This window comes from Geotrypetes seraphini, chromosome 10 (genome assembly GCF_902459505.1).
Source record: "Geotrypetes seraphini chromosome 10, aGeoSer1.1, whole genome shotgun sequence".
NCBI classification, from domain to species: Eukaryota; Metazoa; Chordata; class Amphibia; order Gymnophiona; family Dermophiidae; genus Geotrypetes; species Geotrypetes seraphini.
In genome coordinates this window covers 127,972,982-127,994,505 of record NC_047093.1, presented here as the reverse complement: position 1 = coordinate 127,994,505, position 21,524 = coordinate 127,972,982, and the positions used below count along the sequence as shown (strand labels likewise).

At 44.0% G+C, this 21,524-nt stretch overlaps 1 protein-coding gene across 7 annotated transcripts in view; it reads right to left on the bottom strand.

Annotated features, from left to right (window-relative positions):
* Positions 1–11,486, bottom strand: part of DNM3 (dynamin 3) — a 241,736-nt gene extending 230,250 nt beyond the window's left edge. For all 7 annotated transcript variants that reach the window (XM_033961013.1, XM_033961014.1, XM_033961015.1 and 4 more), the window contains exons 1-2: positions 11,120–11,486; positions 1,025–1,098 (exon numbers count right to left, since the gene is read on the bottom strand). In XM_033961013.1, the coding sequence (XP_033816904.1) occupies positions 1,025–1,098; positions 11,120–11,265 (220 nt within the window). In that variant the 5' untranslated portion in view covers positions 11,266–11,486. The remainder of the gene's footprint in view (positions 1–1,024; positions 1,099–11,119) is intronic.
* Between the last annotated feature and the right edge of the window lie 10,038 nt (positions 11,487–21,524).

Here is a 21,524-nt window from a genome sequence, read left to right as displayed (position 1 = left end):
CTATATTTCATCTTACAGAATAGATGTCTCTTCAGCATTTTCCTAAACTTTTGTAAATTTTGCTGTTGGCAAATGTATCCAGGAAGGTTGTTCCACTCCCTGGGGCCGATGCAATGAAAGCCACAGTTTCTAGACACAGATGGAACAGACAGAGTGCAGTTATCTTGACTTCTTTTCTTTGGTTTATTTTTGTTATTTTGTTTGTTATTGGACTGCTACTATTAATTTATTTGTTATGTTAATATACAGTGTGTTTAATATGGTACTTTAGTTAGATTGTGAGCCTTTTGGACAGATAGGGAAGTTTTAAGCACCTAATGACTATTGTAACCCGTTCTGGGCTCCTGGGGAGGACGGTCTATAAAAATGAAAAAAAAAAAAAAATATCTGCACTAGAGCAGAGAATCTAGGTTACCACATTTATGCATTCAACTGTACGCTTTCAGAAAACATTAAAGGTACCGGAAGTGGGCACATCGAACCACCAGAGACAGAAGTAAACTTCATTTTAAAAGGCTCAGCAATGGTTGTAATTCACAGCTAAAACAATGCCCCCTAAGATGAAAGCACCACCAGTTTACTGAAGGAAAAACTGCAGATAAGAAAGCAACAGTTACCTGGCTTTTAAACTCTCTGAGGCGCACTGCTCTCCTCTTCCCTATTGTTTTCTCCTTACATGTCTTCTTTACTATTTTTAAATTTGTATTTCCTTCCCATCCCATTCCTTCTGTATCTCGTTTGTCGTGTCAGTCACATTTATAAAGTTTGTTTCCTTCGATTACTGTAATTTAATATTTTAATATTTTGTACATCGCTTAGAATTTGGAATAAGCGATTAATCAAATACTTAATAAACTTGGAAATTAAACAGTGCCAAATATGGTAGAAGCCTCATTTCGGTGCATATAGCTGCCTAACCTACAGCTATTATAGCGGATAGCTGCAATTTCTTTCCCACCAGAATTCTGCTGAATTCAGCCTCTCATCTCTACCTAATCTAGGGCTATCACACATCTTTTATTACCTGTTTTAGAAGTGATAAGCTGTAGTACCAACGGTCGCCTTGTTACAATGCCAGAACCTCGAGGAAGAAAGTCTCTACAAAGAAAAACATGAACAAATAGACAGACAGATCAGAAATCCACAGTTTTTCAGAATCCACCCAGGTTTGCTTTTTCCAAGGGACCCAATTTGAAGCAACAACTAAGAATTTACACTTCCGGAGGTCTTTGTCCAACTCAGTAGCCACATACCATGTAGCCACTGTAAGTTCTGCCAATATAGCATCCCTTTGGCCCAACTTTCAACACCTATGTGGGTCAAGAAGAAGGCTGAGTGTATGTCCTCTAATTGTGACACCCAGGGGGTTGTTTGCATCATCCGTTGCCCTTGCTCCCTATATTACATCAGGCAGACAACGCGGAGCATTAAACTAAGGATTGCAGAACATTTGAGCAAAATTAGGACGGGCAAAACGAATGCCCCATTGGTACAGCACTGGATGGACAAGCAGCATGTAGTAGATGACCTTCATTTTTCCATTCTTGGTAGCTCTAGGCAATCTAAGGGTGGAGATAAGACACTTCTTTTGTGGACCCAGGAACAGCGCTATATTTTTAAATTGTATACCTTGTCCCCTGCAGGTCTTAATAGTGAACTAGAATGACAGGCTTTTTTGTAAAACCCACCTTTACAGACACATCAGTCTTCCTCCAATAGCTTTTTGGAGTACAGCTGATTCGTACGCCCTCTCCGCGTTTGCGGGATGACGTCAACAACTTTTAAATTTTGGGTCAGCTGTTACAACAAGGAAAGAGCAGAGCATGAACGGAAGTTGGTTTTTTTTTTAACCATAGAAAGATTGCATATGAAAGGTACCCTCTCCTTTAATTCATTTTATTGTGAGCTTTTACTCTTTAATGAAAGTTTTTGACACTGGGGGTTTTTTTATGGTCTTTAACAGCGCACCTCTATATCACTTGATTGGCAACTTAATAACTCATTTGCCTTTACTTTTGGGTTCCTTGAAAAAGATTCTCGAAACGTGGCCCACGTTGGGACCCGTTTACACCCCAAAAGCTAAGTTATATTTATTGCTATAGTTTTTGAATGAAGAAACATTTTTGGAGAATCACCATATAGTAACTCTTTAATGTTTGTCACTATTCCATACACAGTGATTGGGTGGTTGGTTTGGCTATAGGAGCTTCAGCTCTTGATCAAATTACACAATTCTGAGTGTATGTCATGATATTTGAAACATGTGACTATATATGTAGAGATCTTTTTTCTTTTCATATTGGCTTATTTTGACCTCTGTTGTGCAGTATTCTATTGGACAACTTCCCTACCCCGTTTAGATTCCAAGTTTAGCCATCATTATTAATGCTGGTTTTTTTCAATTGAACGTTTTAAGTAAATTGAAGCCTTTGCTATTAAAATCTGATTTTTGAGTTGTTCAGAGTTTTTAGCATCATCAAGGCTAGACTACTGTAATAGTCTGTTTAGGATTATCCTAGTCTAAGGTGCAGCATGCAGCTGTTCACATGATTTGTGGACTAACTTGTTTTGACTCTTGACTGGTTTGATGAAAGCTTTACATTGGTTCCCAGTATCTTATAGAGCAATGGTCTCAAACTCAAACCCTCTGCAGGGCCACATTTTGGATTTGTCGGTACTTGGAGGGCCTCAGAAAAAAATAGTTAATGTCTTATTAAAGAAATAACAATTTTGCATGAGGTAAAACTTTCTAGTTTATAAATCTTTCCTTTTGGCTAAGTCTTAATAATAATATTGTAATTTATAGCTAAAGAGACATATGATCAAGAAACTGTTTTATTTTACTTTCGTGATTATGATAAACATACCGAGAGCCTCAAAATAGTACCTGGCGGGGCGTGAGTTTGAAACCACTGAACTAAATATAATGAACTGCCAGTAAGATTATGTTTGCTTCAACATTTTGGCAGGTTTTAAGAAAAGACTTGAGGCTTTTTTGTTTGCTCAAGCATATTGTGAGGTTTAATTATTTGTTACAACAACTAAGATATAAAGGATACCTATATTTATTTTGTTTTCTGTATTCAAGTGAAGCAGATTAATTTTATGTATGTACTTTGTTATCCAACTAGTTAATAGTGGGATAACAATTTTCAAAATAAATACCTCTGAATATTTGTATTAATGAACAAACTGGCCTTTTCCAAAGGAAAGAAAGTGGCAGAATGTAGAAGTCATACAAAGTTCCAAGGACTCAAATGAAAGAATATCAGAAAACTTTCACTGAAAGGGTTAATAGATTAATAAAGTGGGCTCCCAAGTAAGTGGTGGAGTCCAAAAATGATAACTGAATTCAAAAAAACAGTCTGAAACAACAGTTTAACAGCAAGGTAGTCATCTCCTATGGTTCCAACACCACAGAATTACTTTTCCTTGGTCACAAAGTGTGCTCCCCACAAAATGCAAACGCACCCACTACACCCACAGAGCTGGCCCCAGTGATTACGACTCTTAAAAAGAATTAGAATGGGGGGTGGCTGCCCTGTTCCTGCAAACTCTGTCCTCCTCTGCATAAGCCTCGAATACTTTCAAATCACAAGTGTTCGAGGCTTCTGCAGATGAGGACGGAGCTTGCAGGGATGGGGGCAAGGGCAGAGCGGGAATGGAGAAAGACAGGGACAAAATTTGTCCCCGAATCATTCTCTAGAAAAGGGGTAAACCTGCGCAGAGAGACACTTAAAATTCTGTCACTCTGTGAGGGCATTTTAATATCCCTGTCATATCAGCAACGGGAAAGAGCTAAGAGTCTATTAGCTTAAACCTGAGTCAAAACAGGGCATAGAGATTTTGCCAGTACATTTGTACAGTTCTATTCAACCTCTCTGTCTGAACTGTCCCCAGAAAGTTAGAAAAGAAAAAGCTGCTGAAAGAGATAGCTTCCTGTCTATCTTTAAACTACTAGTCAGTCCATTGTTCCGACACTGATTGGCCCTCCTTATAGTTAACAGCTCTTGCCAGTTTGGTAACATTGCTCTATTGAAGGCCAGGGTGAGTACACACTGTCTCTTGTATTCTCTTCCGATTATTATCCTTAAGTGAATGGCACTACTTGTCAGCATGGCGCTCCTTTAGCGACAGCCTCAGCCAATTCAAGGAGGATAGCCAACAAACAAAGACAGCTGCTTTGAGTAAGACCATAGATTTCTGCTTGAGAAATTACTTTGAATAATAACTATGAATGCTACATCAGAGCTGCATAATCTATAAGTCACAAGCAAACCAAACTGCACAAATTGAATGGGCAAGCACTGTATTTAGGACAGAATTCCTGCAGGAAAGCAAAAAGCTTAACAACTGGAGAGGGGGATTGGGAGAAAACATAGAAACATGATGGCAGATAAAGGCCAAATGGCCCATCTAGTCTGCCCATCCGTAGTAACCATTATCTCTTTCTCTCTCTGAGAGATCCCACGTGCCTATCCCAGGCCCTCTTAAATTCAGACACAATCTCTGTTTCCACCACCTCTTTCGGGAGACTGTTCCACACATCTACCACCCTTTCTGTAAAAAAAAGTATTTCCTTAGATTACTCCGGAGCCTATCACCTCTTAACTTCATCCTATGCCCTCTCATTGCAAAGTTTCCTTTCAAATGAAAGAGACTCGACTCGTGCACATTTACATTATGTAAGTATTTAAACGTCTCTCTCATATCTCCCCTCTCCCGCCTTTCCTCCAAAGTATACAGATAGAGATCTTTAAGTCTGTCCTCATATGCCTTATGATGAAGGCCACATACCATTTTAGTAGCCTTCCTCTGGACCAATTCCATCTTTTATATATCTTTTTGAAGATGTGACCTCCAGAATTGTACAGAATATTCTAAATGAGTTCTCACCAAAGTCTTATACAGGGGCATCAATACCTCCTTTTCCCTAATGGCCATACATCTCCCTATGCAACCTAGCATCCTTCTAGCTTTCGCTGTCACCTTTTTGACCTGTTTGGCTACCTTAAGATCATCACATACAATCACACCCAAGTCCCACTCTTCCATTGTGCAACTAAGCTCTTCACCCCCTAAAACAGGGGTGGGCAACTCCGGTCCTTGAGGGCCAGAATCCAGTTGGGTTTTCAGGATTTCCCTAATGAAATATGCATGAGATCTATTTGCATGCACTGCTTATAATGTTGCACTTGGCAGTAGAGGGGATGGGAGAGAGGCGCCCTAGATCGTCCCCTCTCTCCTTTCGGACTCCCTTTGCAGCAAGGGAAGGATTGAGAGAGATGGTGAACAGTGTGAGAGAGAAAGGGAGGCATGTTGGCACATGGGGTAGAGGAGAGAAAGAAATGCAGAAGGAAAGCAGAAAAAAAAGAGAAACTGAAACTAACTTGATAGAAAAATAAATCTCCAAACAAAGGTAAAAAAAGGAATTTATTGACCAATACATTAACTTTGGGAAATGTATATAGCAGACATCTTTATATTCTGTTCAACAGAAAAGGAAATGCATTTCTGGGTTTATTTTTCCAGTGTTGACGTACTTGCATACTCTTGCTGTAGCTGGTGGGGATCCCCAAGCACCACCAACTGAGGTTCTCCTCCAAGCCAAAACTCCCTTCTACCAAGCATAGCAGACACTGGCATCCTTGAGCCACTGAAGTGCCCGCATCTATGACCTAGGGACCCTGCTGCTACCTGTCAAGCTTGGTAAAAAGGATTTTGACTATCTTCAAAGGAAGACTTCAGCTGACATAGCTTGAAGGTCCTCATCAGCTGGAGTATTTATATTTTATATTTACATTAAAGGATCTGACAGAGACCCATTTACAAAGTATGTATTCTTCCCAATTAATATTCCCAAATTAATAAAGTGTCTTTGATTACCGTATTTTCACGTAGATAACGCGCACCCGTGTAAAACACGCACACGGGTATAGCGCGCGGGGAACTGTAATTTATGTAAATAAATTTTTATATACCGCGCACACCTGTATACCGTGCTTGCAGCCCCGACTCTCCTTTCGCCCGCCTCGACTCTCCTCTGGCCAGCCCGACTCTCCTTTAGCCAGCCCCAACTCTCCTCTGGCCAGCCCACTCTCCTTTAGCCCGCCCCAACTCTCCTCTCACCCTTGAAGTCCTGTCCCCACCCTTAAAGCCTGATGCCCCCCCGACGTCCGATTCACCCCCCCCCCCGCAGGACCGCTCGCACCCGCACCCCGAAGGACCGCTCGCGCTGGAACACGCACCCGCACCCCCACCCCGAATGACCGCTCGTACCCCCACAGCCTCCCCACTCCCCCATCATGTAGAAGTTTCCTACCGTCGTCCTGCTGCTTCCTCTGCCGGCGGTCCTGCCCCTTCTCTTAGCCCTGCGTCTACGCTGCTTCCTCTTCCGGTGGTCCCGCCCTTTCTCTGACGTCAGAGGAAGGGCGGGACCGCCGGAAGAGGAAGCAGCGTAGACGCAGGGCTAAGAGAAGGGGCAGGACCGCCGGCAGAAGCAGCAGGACGACGGTAGGAAACTTCTACATGATGGGGGGGGGAGGCTGTGGGGGTGCGAGCGGTTCTTCGGGGTGGGGGTGCGGGTGCGTGTTCCAGCGCGAGCAGTCCTTCGGGATGCGGGAGCGGGCAATCTTGCGGGGGGGTGAATTGGACGTCGGGGGGGAACTATGTAAAAAAAAAAAGGGGATAACGCGCTCACACATATAACGCACATGGTTATACAGGGTTTGTAAAAATCGTGTATAACGCACGCGTTATATGTGTGAAAATACGGTACTTGAAGATGGGTCTCTACCAGAGCCTCAAATTCAGTAGCATAATTAAATGAAGTAACTACTTCTGATGTTAATGGAGACTTGTGAGGATAGACAGGGACAGAATCACATCTTTTCCCATGCCTTCTGTGAAGTGTTTGCTCACCTCCTGCACCTCACTGCTGCCAGGGGAGGGAGTATAACTACATCTACTGTAATTTTGTGGTGGGTATTTTGTTGAGAGTGGGTATTGAAGAATTCACAATGCTTTGCGGTTTGTGTAAGGTACGATGTTTATTAAAAATAGTTACAAAAAAAAAATGTAAACAGGATACTGTGCAAGATGGACTATTGGTCTGACCCAGTATTTCTATTCTTACAACTCTTTGCGGGGCTTTGTATTACTACTGTACCTGTTTGGCACTGAAGGGCAGTTTTATGGAGCAGTTTGTGAGGTGAGATTGCATATTTTAAAGTCATCTGACGTGACCTCTCTGGAAAAAGCAGAATATAAGTGTTAATTCAAATTCTCTAAATACAGTGTGCTTTATGTAGTTTAATTTTGGGGTTGTTATTATGTATTCTTAATAAAATAATGGAAAAAATTGCATTATAATTAGTACTATTCGGGGATAGGGTCTGAGGCAGCTTGTGTGAGGTCTTGGACAGAGCTTTTGGGGCCCTTCCAAACAAAAAAGCGTTCTGCTGCCTATGAATAGGTTTTAAGTGATACAACATCCGGATAAAAAAAAATTGTTTAGTGAATATATACAATAACAAAAAAAGTTTCCTTCTTCCCCTTAATTGCCTTAGAACCTCCACTTTTTTATGCTGCCTTTTTTTTTTTTGTATTAAACAGCACACTATGAAATGTGCTATGCCGAGAGTTGTATTAAGACCTGCACTAAAATATGATTGTTTGCTATCAGGCTGCTTCAGAGACTTTTCTATCTCTTAAATTTGTTTCATTTTCTTTTTAATTTTTTATCTTCTTTCATTATTTCTATTTCTTTGATTTTTGATCTTGGAAATGTATTATATGTTGTTATTACATATTTTTAGTTTATCAGGTACTTTAGCCAGATTATGAGCCCTCGGGACAGGTAGGGTCGTTTATCTCAAGGACCTAATTTCGTTTTAGTTTGATACATCGTAAACCGCTTAAGTCAGTAAAATGCAGGAGCGGTAGATCAGATCTTAAATAAACATAAACATGCTTCAGCTCTACATATATGAGTTTGGTTATTACCTCCTCACACTATGAAAACCCTGATAACTACAGATTTACTGTCCTCAAAGTCAGATGTCTTAAGCAATTTAGGTCCAGCGTAAGCAAAAAGACTGACCCTTGATACTCTTCTGACAAAACCAAAAACACGGTGGAGAAGGTGATGTTCACGATGCATGCAAGTTGTCATACTTAATACTGTTCTGTGTATCTTTTTTTTTTTTTGGGTTCAATATTTTTATTATTTTATATTATAAAACAATAAGAAAAGTTATACAACAACTTTAACATAATTATGACAAGTTCTACAGGTATAATAAGTACACAGGTATAATATCGATACATGAGCATTTGGTAATATGATTAACACTTTATGCACTATAAGTATGATAGTGCATCGCCAGGAAAAATTAGGAATGTCGCAGTGGTATATTATAGAGAAAAACTAGCAAGGGCGACATCGATCTATCATTGGGCAGTTCCATGGCATTAATCCAAAGCAAAGGTACAAACTATACCATTATGAGTGAGTCTGATCAGAGGGAAATAATTGAGCTAAGGGAGAAGTCAGATGTGATTTACAGTGACTAATGATTGGGTTCCATATGAGCATAAATTTGTGGAATCTATGCATCCTTTTAGCAGTTACGCCTTCATAATGTAAAATAATGCAGACCAGATTCCACCATGCAACAAATGAAAGTTTGTCAGGATGCTGCCAATCGTTTCATATGGTTTTGATAGTTATCATAATTAGAGATTGGAAGAGAGCGATATGATGTTTAGACAGAGTAGAGTTTAGAGCAAACTCACCAAAAAGTATTTTCGCGAAAGACATAGTTTCCTTCATTGGTATGTTCTGTGTATCTTTTACTGTTATTGTTTACGCTATGAAAATAATAAAAATATTGAACACAAAAAAGTAGCTCCCACCAACTTAGGTCCTAGGTATCTTGTCATGTGGATTATTTGCCTGTACTTTTTTGTGTTATTTTCATAGTATATAAACAATAACAGTAAAAGAGACACAGAACGGGATTAAGTATGACAACTTGCCCGCATCGTGAACATCACCTTCTCCACCGTGTTTTTGGTTTTGTCAGAAGAGTATCAAGGGTCAGGTTTGGGTTTTTTTTTTTGCTTACACTATAACAGTGGTCTCCAACTCAAACCCCTTTTGCAGGGCCACATTTTGGATTTGTCAGTCCTTGAAGGGCCGAAGAAAAGAATAGTTAATGTCTTATTAAAGAAACGACAATTTTGCATGAGGTTAAACTCTTTCTAGTTTATAAATCTTTCCTTTCGGCTAAGTCTTAATAATAATATTGTCATTTATAGCTAAAGAGACATATGATCGAGAAACAGTTTTATTTTGCTTTTGTGATTATGAGACACATACCCAGGGCCTCAAAATAGGACCTGGCGGGCCGCATGTGGCCCCCGGGCCGCATCTTTGAGACCACTGCACTATAATATAAAAACAAGATGGAGAAAGTAATGTTCAAGATGCGGGAAAGTTGTCCTACTTAATCCTGTTCTTAATCCTGTGAGTCTTTTACTGTTATTGTTTATATATTATGAAAATAACACAAAAAAAGTCCAGGCGAATAACCTAGGACCCAAGTTGGTGGGAGCTACTTTTTTGTGTTAATCTTTTCATTCTTTTCATACATCTCCCGCCAACTTGGGTCCTAGGTCTACCTTGTCATGGGGATTATTTGACTGCATTTTTAATACTTAATACACAGAGCAGGATTAAGTATGACAACTTGCCCGCATCGTGAACATCACCTTCTCCACCGTGTTTTTGGTTTTGTCAGAAGAGTATCAAGGGTCAGGTTTGGGGTTTTTTTTTGCTTACACTATAACAGTGGTCTCCAACTCAAACCCTTTTGCAGGGCCACATTTTGGATTTGTTGGTCCTTGAAGGGCCGAAGAAAAGAATAGTTAATGTCTTATTAAAGAAACGACAATTTTGCATGAGGTAAAACTCTTTCTAGTTTATAAATCTTTCCTTTCGGCTAAGTCTTAATAATAATATTGCCATTTATAGCTAAAGAGACACATGATCGAGAAACGGTTTTATTTTACTTTTGTGATTATGAGACACGTACCCAGGGCCTCAAAATAGGACCTGGCGGGCCGCATGTGGCCCCCGGGCCGCGTCTTTGAGACCACTGCACTATAATATAAAAACAAGATGGAGAAAGTAATGTTCAAGATGCGGGAAAGTTGTCCTACTTAATCCTGTTCTTAATCCTGTGAGTCTTTTACTGTTATTGTTTATATATTATGAAAATAACACAAAAAAAGTCCAGGCAAATAACCTAGGACCCAAGTTGGTGGGAGCTCCTTTTTTGTGTTAATCTTTTCATTCTTTTCATACATCTCCCACCAACTTGGGTCCTAGGTCTACCTTGTCATGGGGATTATTTGACTGCATTTTTAATACTTAATACACAGAGCAGGATTAAGTATGAACATATAACAGGGGTCGCTATACAGCAAATTTCTCAGAACTGGAAGGATTACACTAAATTGAATTACACTTTTTTGGTGGAATTCAATTTGTCATATATATAAAATGGAAAAAGTATTGGCATTACAACAAGGTTATATTAAAAAATTGAATAAAATATGGGGACCATTGACAAATTATTCTATTGATCAGATATAATAACACATGTATAGAACATGTATATATAATAACATGTATATATAATAACACATGTATAGAAGGGGTAGGGAAGGAAAACTATTGTAATATTAATATGATATAAAATTCTGATAAAGGGTTTATTTAATTCACATTGTAAGAAGATTTAATAATAATTTCAAGTGTTTTTTCCTAATTGAATGTATTACATGTATTTCACTTGATGTAAGAATTTAAAAAAAGAATAAAAAATATTAAAAAAAAAAAGTATGAACATCACCTGCCCCACCGTGTTTTTTTTTATATTATAGTGTAAAGAAAGCACGAAGCAGCCAAGTCCATCAGACACAGGTGCTCTGGCTTTATTTCTCTGGCCGAGGCCATTGTAGTCCGGCCCAGAGGGAAACGGTCCGTTAGGGGGGGAGGGAGAAAAAAAAAGGTCCACGGGAACCATCCGCGCCTCAGCCCCCGCCCCTTTACCTGCCCACGAAGTTCTCCAGCACGGAGCTCTTGCCGGCGCTCTGGCCGCCCACCACGGCGATCTGCGGCAGGTGCAGCTGCAAGCTCTGCCCCACGGCGGCGAAGGCGTCCTGCAGCCGATTCACCAGAGGGATCAGCGCCTCCATCGCCACGCGCCGCCACGCGCGAGACACAGGCGGGCGGCAGCTGGGCCGTCCCCGCGCGCGCGCGCCCCACTAACGGCTCAGTGGGCGGCGCTTCGCCGACCGTCGCCACCCTGCTCTTGCCCCTCCAGTGGATAGGCGGCCACCTGTTTGGGGGGAGCCTAAAGCTGCTGAGGCGGGGGGGGCGAGGCTGAAAGAAGGTTCCCCCCAAATAGTTACAGATAATAGACTTTTATGAAATTTAGATATATATAACTCTCCCTGCAGGGCGGCTCTGGGTTCCGTTCCCCCCTCCCCCAAAAGTGATATCCATTGGTCCCTCCCTCCCCCCCCAAAGGCGATATCCATTGGTCCCTCCCTCCCCCCAAAGGCGATATCCATTGGTCCCTCCCTCCCCCCCAAGGCGATATCCATTGGTCCCTCCCTCACCCCCCAAAAGCGATATCCATTGGTCCCTCCCTCCCCCCCCAAAGGCGATATCCATTGGTCCCTCACTCCCCCCCCAAAGGCGATATCCATTGGTCCCTCCCTCCCTCCCCCAAAAGCGATATCCATTGGTCCCTCCCTCCCCCCCCAAAGGCGATATCCATTGGTCCCTCACTCCCCCCCCAAAGGCGATATCCATTGGTCCCTCACTCCCCCCCCAAAGGCGATATCCATTGGTCCCTCCCTCCCTCCCCCAAAAGCGATATCCATTGGTCCCTCCCAAAGGCGATATCCATTGGTCCCTCACTCCCCCCCCAAAGGCGATATCCATTGGTCCCTCACTCCCCCCCCAAAGGCGATATCCATTGGTTCCTCACTCCCTCCCCCAAAAGCGATATCCATTGGTCCCTCCCTCCCCCCCCAAAGGCGATATCCATTGGTCCCTCCCTCCCCCCCAAAGGCGATATCCATTGGTCCCTCCCTCCCCCCCCCCAAAGGCGATATCCATTGGTCCCTCCCTCCCCCCCCAAAGGCGATATCCATTGGTCCCTCCCTCCCCCAAAAGCGATATCCATTGGTCCCTCCCTCCCCCCCCAAAGGCGATATCCATTGGTCCCTCACTCCCCCCCCAAAGGCGATATCCATTGGTCCCTCACTCCCCCCCCAAAGGCGATATCCATTGGTTCCTCACTCCCTCCCCCAAAAGCGATATCCATTGGTCCCTCCCTCCCCCCCCAAAGGCGATATCCATTGGTCCCTCACTCCCCCCCCCAAAGGCGATATCCATTGGTCCCTCCCTCCCTCCCCCAAAAGCGATATCCATTGGTCCCTCCCTCCCCCCCCAAAGGCGATATCCATTGGTCCCTCACTCCCCCCCCCAAAGGCGATATCCATTGGTCCCTCCCTCCCCCCCAAAGGCGATATCCATTGGTCCCTCCCTCCCCCCCAAAGGCGATATCCATTGGTCCCTCCCTCCCCCCCCAAAGGCGATATCCATTGGTCCCTCCCTCCCCCCCAAAGGCGATATCCATTGGTCCCTCCCTCCCCTCCCAAAGGCGATATCCATTGGTCCCTCCCTCCCCCCCAAAGGCGATATCCATTGGTCCCTCCCTCCCCCCCCCAAAGGCGATATCCATTGGTCCCTCCCTCCCCCAAGGCGATATCCATTGGTCCCTCCCTCCCCCCTAAAGGCGATATCCATTGGTCCCTCCCTCCCCCCCCAAAGGCGATATCCATTGGTCCCTCCCTCCCCAAGGCGATATCCATTGGTCCCTCCCTCCCCCCCAAAGGCGATATCCATTGGTCCCTCCCTCCCCCCCCAAAGGCGATATCCATTGGTCCCTCCCTCCCCCCAAAGGCGATATCCATTGGTCCCTCCCCCCCCCCCCCAAAGGCGATATCCATTGGTCCCTCCCTCCCCCCCCCAAAGGCGATATCCATTGGTCCCTCCCTCCCCCCCCCAAAGGCGATATCCATTGGTCCCTCCCTCCCCCAAGGCGATATCCATTGGTCCCTCCCTCCCCCCCCAAAGGCGATATCCATTGGTCCCTCCCCCCCCCCCCCCAAAGGCGATATCCATTGGTCCCTCCCTCCCCCCCAAAGGCGATATCCATTGGTCCCTCCCTCCCCCCCCAAAGGCGATATCCATTGGTCCCTCCCTCCCCCCCCCCCCAAACGCGATATCCATTGGTCCCTCACTCCCCCCCTTTTTTTTTTTAGTGAACCACGATAACGGTTATTAGCGCACGGAGCCACGCGGAATGCTCCGCGCGGCTCCCAACGCTCCTAGAGTTCCTAGGAGCGTGGGGAGCTGCGCTAATAACCGGTACCTCGTTATAACGGACTCGCTTATAATGGAACTTCGCCTATAGCGGACAAGGTCCGCCGGTCCCGGCCGTGCGCCTTTATGAACATGCAGAAAATCACCGCATCTAGCGGGCTCGCATATAACGGACAACCGATTTGGTCCCCAGAGCCGCTTTTAGCTGTAGTTTTGTTCGGCTATAACGGACATGCAGGCTCCGCCTACAAGGCGCGTGGCGTGCCGGTGATATAGTATCAAAATGCAGCCAAGAAGAAAATGACAGAGTATTTTTCTTTCCAGTACAGTACGACATAATGCTTTTTAGAACATCTTTTAGGGTTCTGGTTTTGCCATCATTTCGTACCATACCAATGTTTTGCAGAGTTTTGGTATTGATATGTTTGTGCAGTGACTGTTGTTCATCGATTGTACGTTGTTTCAAGCTGACCTAAATAAAGTTTTAAAAAAATGCAACTCTGGATATAGCAGACTGTTTTTCCAGGTCCCTTGAAGTCTGTTATAATGAGATTATACTGTATTGCGGTTTAGTAAAAGGAGGGTTTCTTAGCTGCCTTGGTGTAGGGCAGTGGTTTCAAACTCGTGGCCTGCCAGGTACTATTTTGAAGCCCTTGGTATGTTTATCATAATCACAAAAGTAAAATAAAACAGTTTCTTGATCATATGTCTCTTTAGCTATAAATTACAATATTATTAATAAGACTCAGCCAAAAGGAAAGATTTATAAACTATAAAGAGTTTTACCTCATGCAAATTTTTCCTTTCTTTAATAAGACATTAACTATGTTTTCTGAAGCCCTCCAAGTACCTACAAATCCAAATATGGCTCTGCAAAGGGTTTCAGTTTGAAACCACTGGTGTAGGGTTAACAGATTTTACTCCTGTAAAATCTGGACCCATAGCCCCACCCATGTCATACCCCATTCCACCCCAACTTTGTCCCCTCTCTCTGTTTTCATCCTCAGGACATCACCGTGTTGCATCCATGCTGTGTAGGCACAGATGTCCTCCCGACGTGGTCCTGAGGTGGAAGCTTTTGAAAAGTTGTCCGGATGCCTGGACGTGTCCTCTAAAAAGAGGACATGTCCAGGAAAATCCAGATGTCTTGTAACCCTACCTTGGTGCTTGCACCTGGGAAAGTAGTGTTCCGTTATGTCTCTTCCCAATTCAGTATGCTAAGTGTTTAAGCGCTTCCCACAATCCGGCAGTTGCAGAAATCCAAACACTTTTCTGAGCACATGCTTGTCCCACCTTAGAGAGAGAGTTAGAGCCTCCTGCAGTTTTCAATTTCTGCAAGCGATCTGTGCATTGCATTTCCTGTCTCTTTTTATTATTTTTTCGCTTAAAGTTCGTCTTTTTTAGTGGTCCTCCTGTCAGAGGAGCTAGACTGCCGTTTCAACTGAGAAACTTTGATGGATCTGTGGAGCCAGCCTGGTGTGTGCCACCCTTACTGGACTTGGTGTCCATTCCCCTGGAAGCTCGCTTGCCCTCCAAGCTTGTCAGGGATTTAAGCTCAGACTGTATGCGTCCTGAGTAAAACATCCTCTGAATTTCAGGGCGTAGGCTACATTTCCTGCCCTCGGTCGCATGGAGAGGAGCCGTGGGGGTGGAGGTTATAGTCTGTGTCCATCCAACTGGAACTCCAACGATCTTTAAGTCTGGTCATTTTGGAGCTGTTCTGAGGCAGAAAATCCTTTTCCTTCATTCAGCTGCAGTGTACAGAGCTGACAGGCAGGTACTTCAGCGACTGAGTTACATCTCCATTATTTCTTTTGGGAACTTCAGGAGTGGTCTGTGAAACTCTTTAAAACTCATTTTTTTTTGTTTGTTTCTGAGGGTAGGGTTCAGATCTCTCACCTCCCCAAACCCCAAATCGCCATTTTTTTGTTTTTGGATCTTCTTTATTTTTGCTGTTTTTGGTGCAAATTTACTGGTGGCGGCCATCTTGGATTTTTATTGATCTTTTTTTTCAAAGTTTTATTTCTGCCTCAAAAGCCCCTCAATTTTGTCCTCAGAGAATATATATCTTGAAAAATCTGACTGGCCAGGTGTGTTCCAAGATCACAAACAACAGAAGGAAATGTGTTATTAAAAATAAAGGGATTGTTCATATATGTCTGTACAGCCAATAGCAAATTATCACTGCACCTGTTACAAGGCAGATTTCCACTCCAATAGTTTAAGGTGTTTGCCCATTTGTCATCCTGCCCTAGTAATGTACTTTAAAGCCTACTAATATCTATACTCTATACTCCCCAGAATGTAATCTTGTTTCAGACCCTGGAATAGACACTGAAACACACATTTGCACTTAAGTGTACTCGCCCTGTTACAATCTTACCTTCTTTCTCTCTCATGATTCCGAGTCCCAACACTCAAATTTATAAACTGATGGACTCCTACAGCTTTTATCATCAGATGCAACACTTCAGCACTGCTTCCAACTGCTCTGATCCCATGAAGCTCCCATTCCTACTATGTTAAATCACACTGAAGCATTCTTCTAACTTCCATAAACACATACCTCACTACATAGCTCCTGCGAACACATACCCTGCAATTCACTTCTTCTCCAGTGCCTCATTCATAAATTTCATTGTTGTCTACACTGCTTCCTCTGAAGTGGCACAAATCACACAAGGCAATTGAATACATCTTCCTCCTGTCACCATCAATGTATGCAACAGGTTATATATATCCTGCTCTCCTTTCTCTAGGCCCACGTTTCAACATCCCCTCTCACTCCTGCCCCTACCAGCTTTCCCTTCTTCACTTGCCATATGTTAGCCCTCATATACCACCCTCAATCCTGTATACCAGGGGTGGGCAATTCCAGTCCTCGAGGGCCAGAATCCAGTTGGGTTTTCAGGATTTCCCCAATGCATGAGATCTATTTGCATGCACTGCTTTCAATGGGGAAATCCTGAAAACCCGACTGGACTCTGGCCCTCGAAGACCGGAGTTGCCCACCCCTGCTCTATACCCTCTTTTGTCCACCACATACTACCCTTCATATCACACTTACTCAAGTCATTGCAGGCTGGGGAAGAAGAGAGCAAGTGTGCCCACCTGAGGATAGGGCAGGGGAAGAAGAATGATATGGATCATGTTACAGAGCAACTAGTTCAGATAACTAAGAATGGTAAAAGAAAGACAGTAGTGACTATTGAGGATGAAGGGGAATTGACCATGTGACTATTGAGCACCACAATGGGTTCACAGAGACAGTGTTCTAGTACTGGATTGAGGGGGCAGGAACAAGATATCAGAAGTGCTGCATAGTGACTATGGGAGGGGTGTCAAAAGTCCCTCCTCGAGGGCTGCAATCCAATTGGGTTTTCAGGATTTCCCCAATGAATATGCATGAGATCTATTTGCATGCACTGCTTTCATTGTATGCTAATAGATCTCATGCATATTCATTGGGGAAATCCTGAAAACCCGATTGGATTGCGGCCCTCGAGGAGGGACTTTGACACCCCTGGACTATGGGCTTAGAATGGTCTGTGGTGTCTTCCGAGCATCAAAAGCCACTGACCAAGCGCATCTGTGGATTTTAGCAGGCCCAGCTACAATATGGTAAAATGTATAGCCAGAGAATAACTACTGATTTATATACATTTATCCTCGATACATTTCAGCCTCCAGTTCCATCATCTCAACTAGCCAGTTTGCATGAAAGACCTGGAAAATATACTGTGTAAGATCCTGCTCTATACAGTGTTAACCGATCCTCTTTTCACCTATTTTTGTACAGCGACCTCTGGCCTGTCCAAGCACCAGCTACAACATTGGGTCTACTTCTCTCATCAGCATGGCTTGTGCGCTTCATTATAAGAACACTGAGTAGTTACCGTAGTCACTGGTGATGTCATAACTGCACAGTACAATAGTGGCACTTGCTGATGTTCAAACCTCAGGATTGTGAGCAGAGTCTGGTTGTCAGCTGGGTCTAAGCGACTGTCTCTCCAGCCATGTTCCTGAACCATCTGAACAGAGGAAGCATCTAGTTCATGTTCTGTACCTGGTCCGGGTAGCAGAAGAGCTATCCTGCAATCTACTCTTATGTGCTTACTTTAGAGGTGTAGCTCAAGACATGATTGTGACTGCCTGGCTGATCGTGTGTCTCCTGAAATCTGGCCTCGTGCCCATCGCAGTCCTCAGCATGCAGAACTTGCTTGATGATGACTGGTTGCAACGCTGCCACATCTCGTCGCGCTCTAAGAGACAGAGCACAGTTGCAGAGCGCTCGAGGTGCAAACACAGCAACAGTGTTAGTGGCTGGTTCTCAGAACCGCCCAAAAAAAATGAAATAGGGTGTGGTCCTATTACTGCACCAGCTGATTTCTTCACCTGATTTCTTTGCTTTTTTCGGATTAAACTTTTTCTGATAACTTCAAACCGCAAGCAATAATGTTCCAGTTTCAAGCGTTATTTGTGTAGCAAGTAACTCGACTGAGCGGGTAGTTGTCAGCATAACCCTTTGAAAATCTCCCAGTGGCCCATACATTTTATGTGACTTAAAAAAGTGAAAATCAGGCATGTTACTTTAAAAAATACCTCCACATGCTTTTTTTTTTTTAGCCCTTCTCCAGTTATTTGTTCCCCTACAGTAATTCACAGTTGCTTTTGGAAGGGCTTTTTCTATTTAAGTACCTATTTATCTGTGGAAATTGCTTTGATTACTTCCAGTATCAGGTTGAAAGTGGCAAAGTAAAGATAGGTAGTTTTTAATAGGCTGTTCTCTCGCTTCACAGATGTCAGATAAGCACTGTGGGCTACGTTCACTAAGCCCACCAATCAACTTCCGACTACTTAGCGACCCGATTTCCCTCCGACCCGATTCACTAACCTCTGTCCCGATCATCCTCTGATCTGCGCATGCAAATGAGGGGGGAACGGCATTTAAATGTAGGAAGGAAGCAATTCACTAAAATAAAAAAAGCAACCCCGACTGGGCTGGCCGATCCAAAAATAAGCGACTGCTGAGGTCCTTTCCGACTGCCCTGCCTTCTGCTCCTCTGCTATAAGCCCCGAATCTCCTGCTCTCCCCCGCACTACGAGCCCATGGTTTTAACGCGGGTTAAAACCATGGGCTCGTGAAGAAAAAGTAAAAAATAAAAGTAAAAAAAAGGTTGCTGCTCTTAAGCTTACACAGACCATCTCTGCGCATGCGTCAGGATCGCTAGAGAGCGATCCAACAGTCGGATGGGGCATGATTCCTATCGCCCTCATTTGCATGAGCGCGATTCATGAATCATCCCCCCGGACACAGATCCAATCCATGCCCTTTGTGAATCTAGCCCTGTGTCGGGGAACTAGCCTCTTTAAACTACAATTTAGCTAGGGAAGGACTTTTCGCTATATCTTTCATGGCTAGAGGGACAAGAGTAGTGTTCAAAGTAGTATTCACGGAAGAGGTGGAATTTCACATTCTTTTCATTTGAAAATCAGCAGTCAGGATTGTCTGTAGACAAGAGAAGTGTTATCTCCGCTAAGTTAAGAAGAAGCTGAATTGGGAGGGTCTTATAGCAGCAACCCAAATCCCTTATACATGAATAAAAGCATAATCATTTAAATTAATGACCTGAGAAGCACCTCTTAGTGAAACCAGAATGAGGCTTCAAGAGGTACTGCAGACAGAAAAGAAAAAATAACCATGGCTGCACTGGGATGTGCATTATGTACTGTATATGACCAGAGAAGGGCCTATCTGAGGGAAAAGAAGCACTGGGATCCTTCACTGCAGGGATAATTGGGAAAAGAAGTAAAACAAAGGTGCTCCAAGTGTGGAGTATTCAAATAGGTGGATGGGAGGAGACAGCAAACACAAAGATTTGAGAGAGGTATGTCTAATTCCTTTTGGTTTGGCACATGTTTGCTTCTACCTGCTGAACTAGTAATGGGGGAAAAAAAGCCTTTACAAGAAGTGCCCTGGAAGATAAAATAAATTCAGGAAGAATATCAGATTCACTTGCGTGCACAGGTGGGAAAAATCTAAGTGAAGGTCTTGCTGGAGGGTTCCTATTCTTCTAGATCTAGGGTATGATGATTTAGGAAGTCTACCCACATGTTGTCAATTTCTACTATGTAGACCACCAACAGGGCCACCAAATGCCTTTCTACTCACTGCAGCAAATGGTCAGCTTCTTGTGCCACCTGGAGACTCCTGGTTCCTTTTTGTCTGTACACACAAATGGCATATGTGATACTGTCCAAAAGAATTTGAACCACCTTGCCCTGCAGAAAAGGATGTAGACTCTCCAATACCACTCATACAGCCCAGATCTCCAAGCAATTTCATAGACCAAGCTGTGTCATGTAGAGTCCATCAGCTCTGGACTATTTGGTCTAGACCAGGGCTGTCCAAACTTGGCCCACACCAGATCGGGTTTTCAGGATTACCCAAATGAATATGCATGAGCTGTATTTTCATACAGTGCATGCAAACAGATCACACAAATTCATTGGGAAAATCCTGAAAACCCAACTGGATTGCAGCCCTTGAAGACCAACATTGGACAACCCTGGTCTAGACCAGGGGTAGGCAATTCCTGTCCTCAAGAGCCACAAGCAGGTCAAGTTTTCAGGATGTCCACAATGAATATATATGAGATGGATTTGCATGCACTGCCTCCTTGAGATGCAAATCTCTCTCATACAGATTTATTGTGGATATCCTGAAAACCTGCCTGTGGCTCTCGAGGATCAGAATTACCTACCCCATGTCTAAACAATGCACTCCCCAGTAGCAGATATTTCCATCCATAGTTACCAGTATCCCGGGGGGGGGGGGTGAGAGGGGGTGATGCTAACTCTACCTCCTGTGGAGATATCACATACAACTACTAACCTACACGCTCCTATGATGCAGTTGTGAGGGACAGCTGCTTGGAGCATTCCTGCAACTAGGCCATTGCAAGAGCAGGGACTTCTGCAGAGGAGACAGAGGGGACACGATCAAAACATTCAAGATACTGAAGGGAATAGACTTAGTAAAGACAGATTGTTCACCCTTTCCAAGGTAGGGAGAACGAGGCCTTCCCTAAAGCTGAAAGGGGATATATTCCATACAAACGTAAGGAAGTTTTTCATCCAGAGAATGGTAGACAACTGGAAAACACTCTCCAGGGATTCAAGACAAAGTTGGACAAGTTCCTGCTAAATTGGAACATACACAGGTGAGGCTGGACTCATTCAGAGCACTGATCTTTGACCTAAGGACCACCGCGTGAACGGACTGCTGCGCAAGATGGACCACTGGTCTGACCCAGCAGCGGCAATTCTTATGTTCTTATGTGCACTCAAGCCCAAGGAACCACCTTCAGTGTTGCTGCCTTTGATGCTTTTAGCTGCAGCTACTATCAAGCTATAGGCAACCTGTAAGCCAACAGGGCTTGAACTGAGGCTATGGGGAGGGTTATCAAGCTAACAGTACATCAGAGAGGATTGCCCTTTAGTAGGAAGAGGGAAAGTGCCTCCCCTATCCCCCACCCCCTGCTACAGCTGCTGACCAGAACCCCACATGACGACCTGGATCCGTGAAGGCATTAGAGCCACCAGCCCCTGCCCCTCTCAATTAACTCCTGTTCAGCTGCACCAAATCAGACCAGATCTACACCCTCTGCTGAAGACAAAGAAATTCTGAAGAGGGGGTCCTGTGGCTCAGTCTTAAAGGCTGCAGAGTCCACCTCTTAGTTTTTCTCAGTCTCCACACCAGGCCAGTCCAAAGCAGGGGGTTAAGATGATGCCCTTTATAAGAGGATGAAGAAGCAAGAGAATCAGAACAACAACTTATTTTTTTTTCTTAATACCTTAGCAGTCTGAAGCAGCCCTCCTACCTAAAGTTTACAAATGTTGAAGCACAAGGAAAGTCTAAGAGCACCTGCTTAGACGTGAAGCATGAGTGTGCTCATTGACAAGCAGGGTTAGGTATAGAGGATTTGGGAGATCTTGACACACCAGTGGTGACCCCCAAAACACAACCCATTACTTTAAAATATTGAGAGCGTAG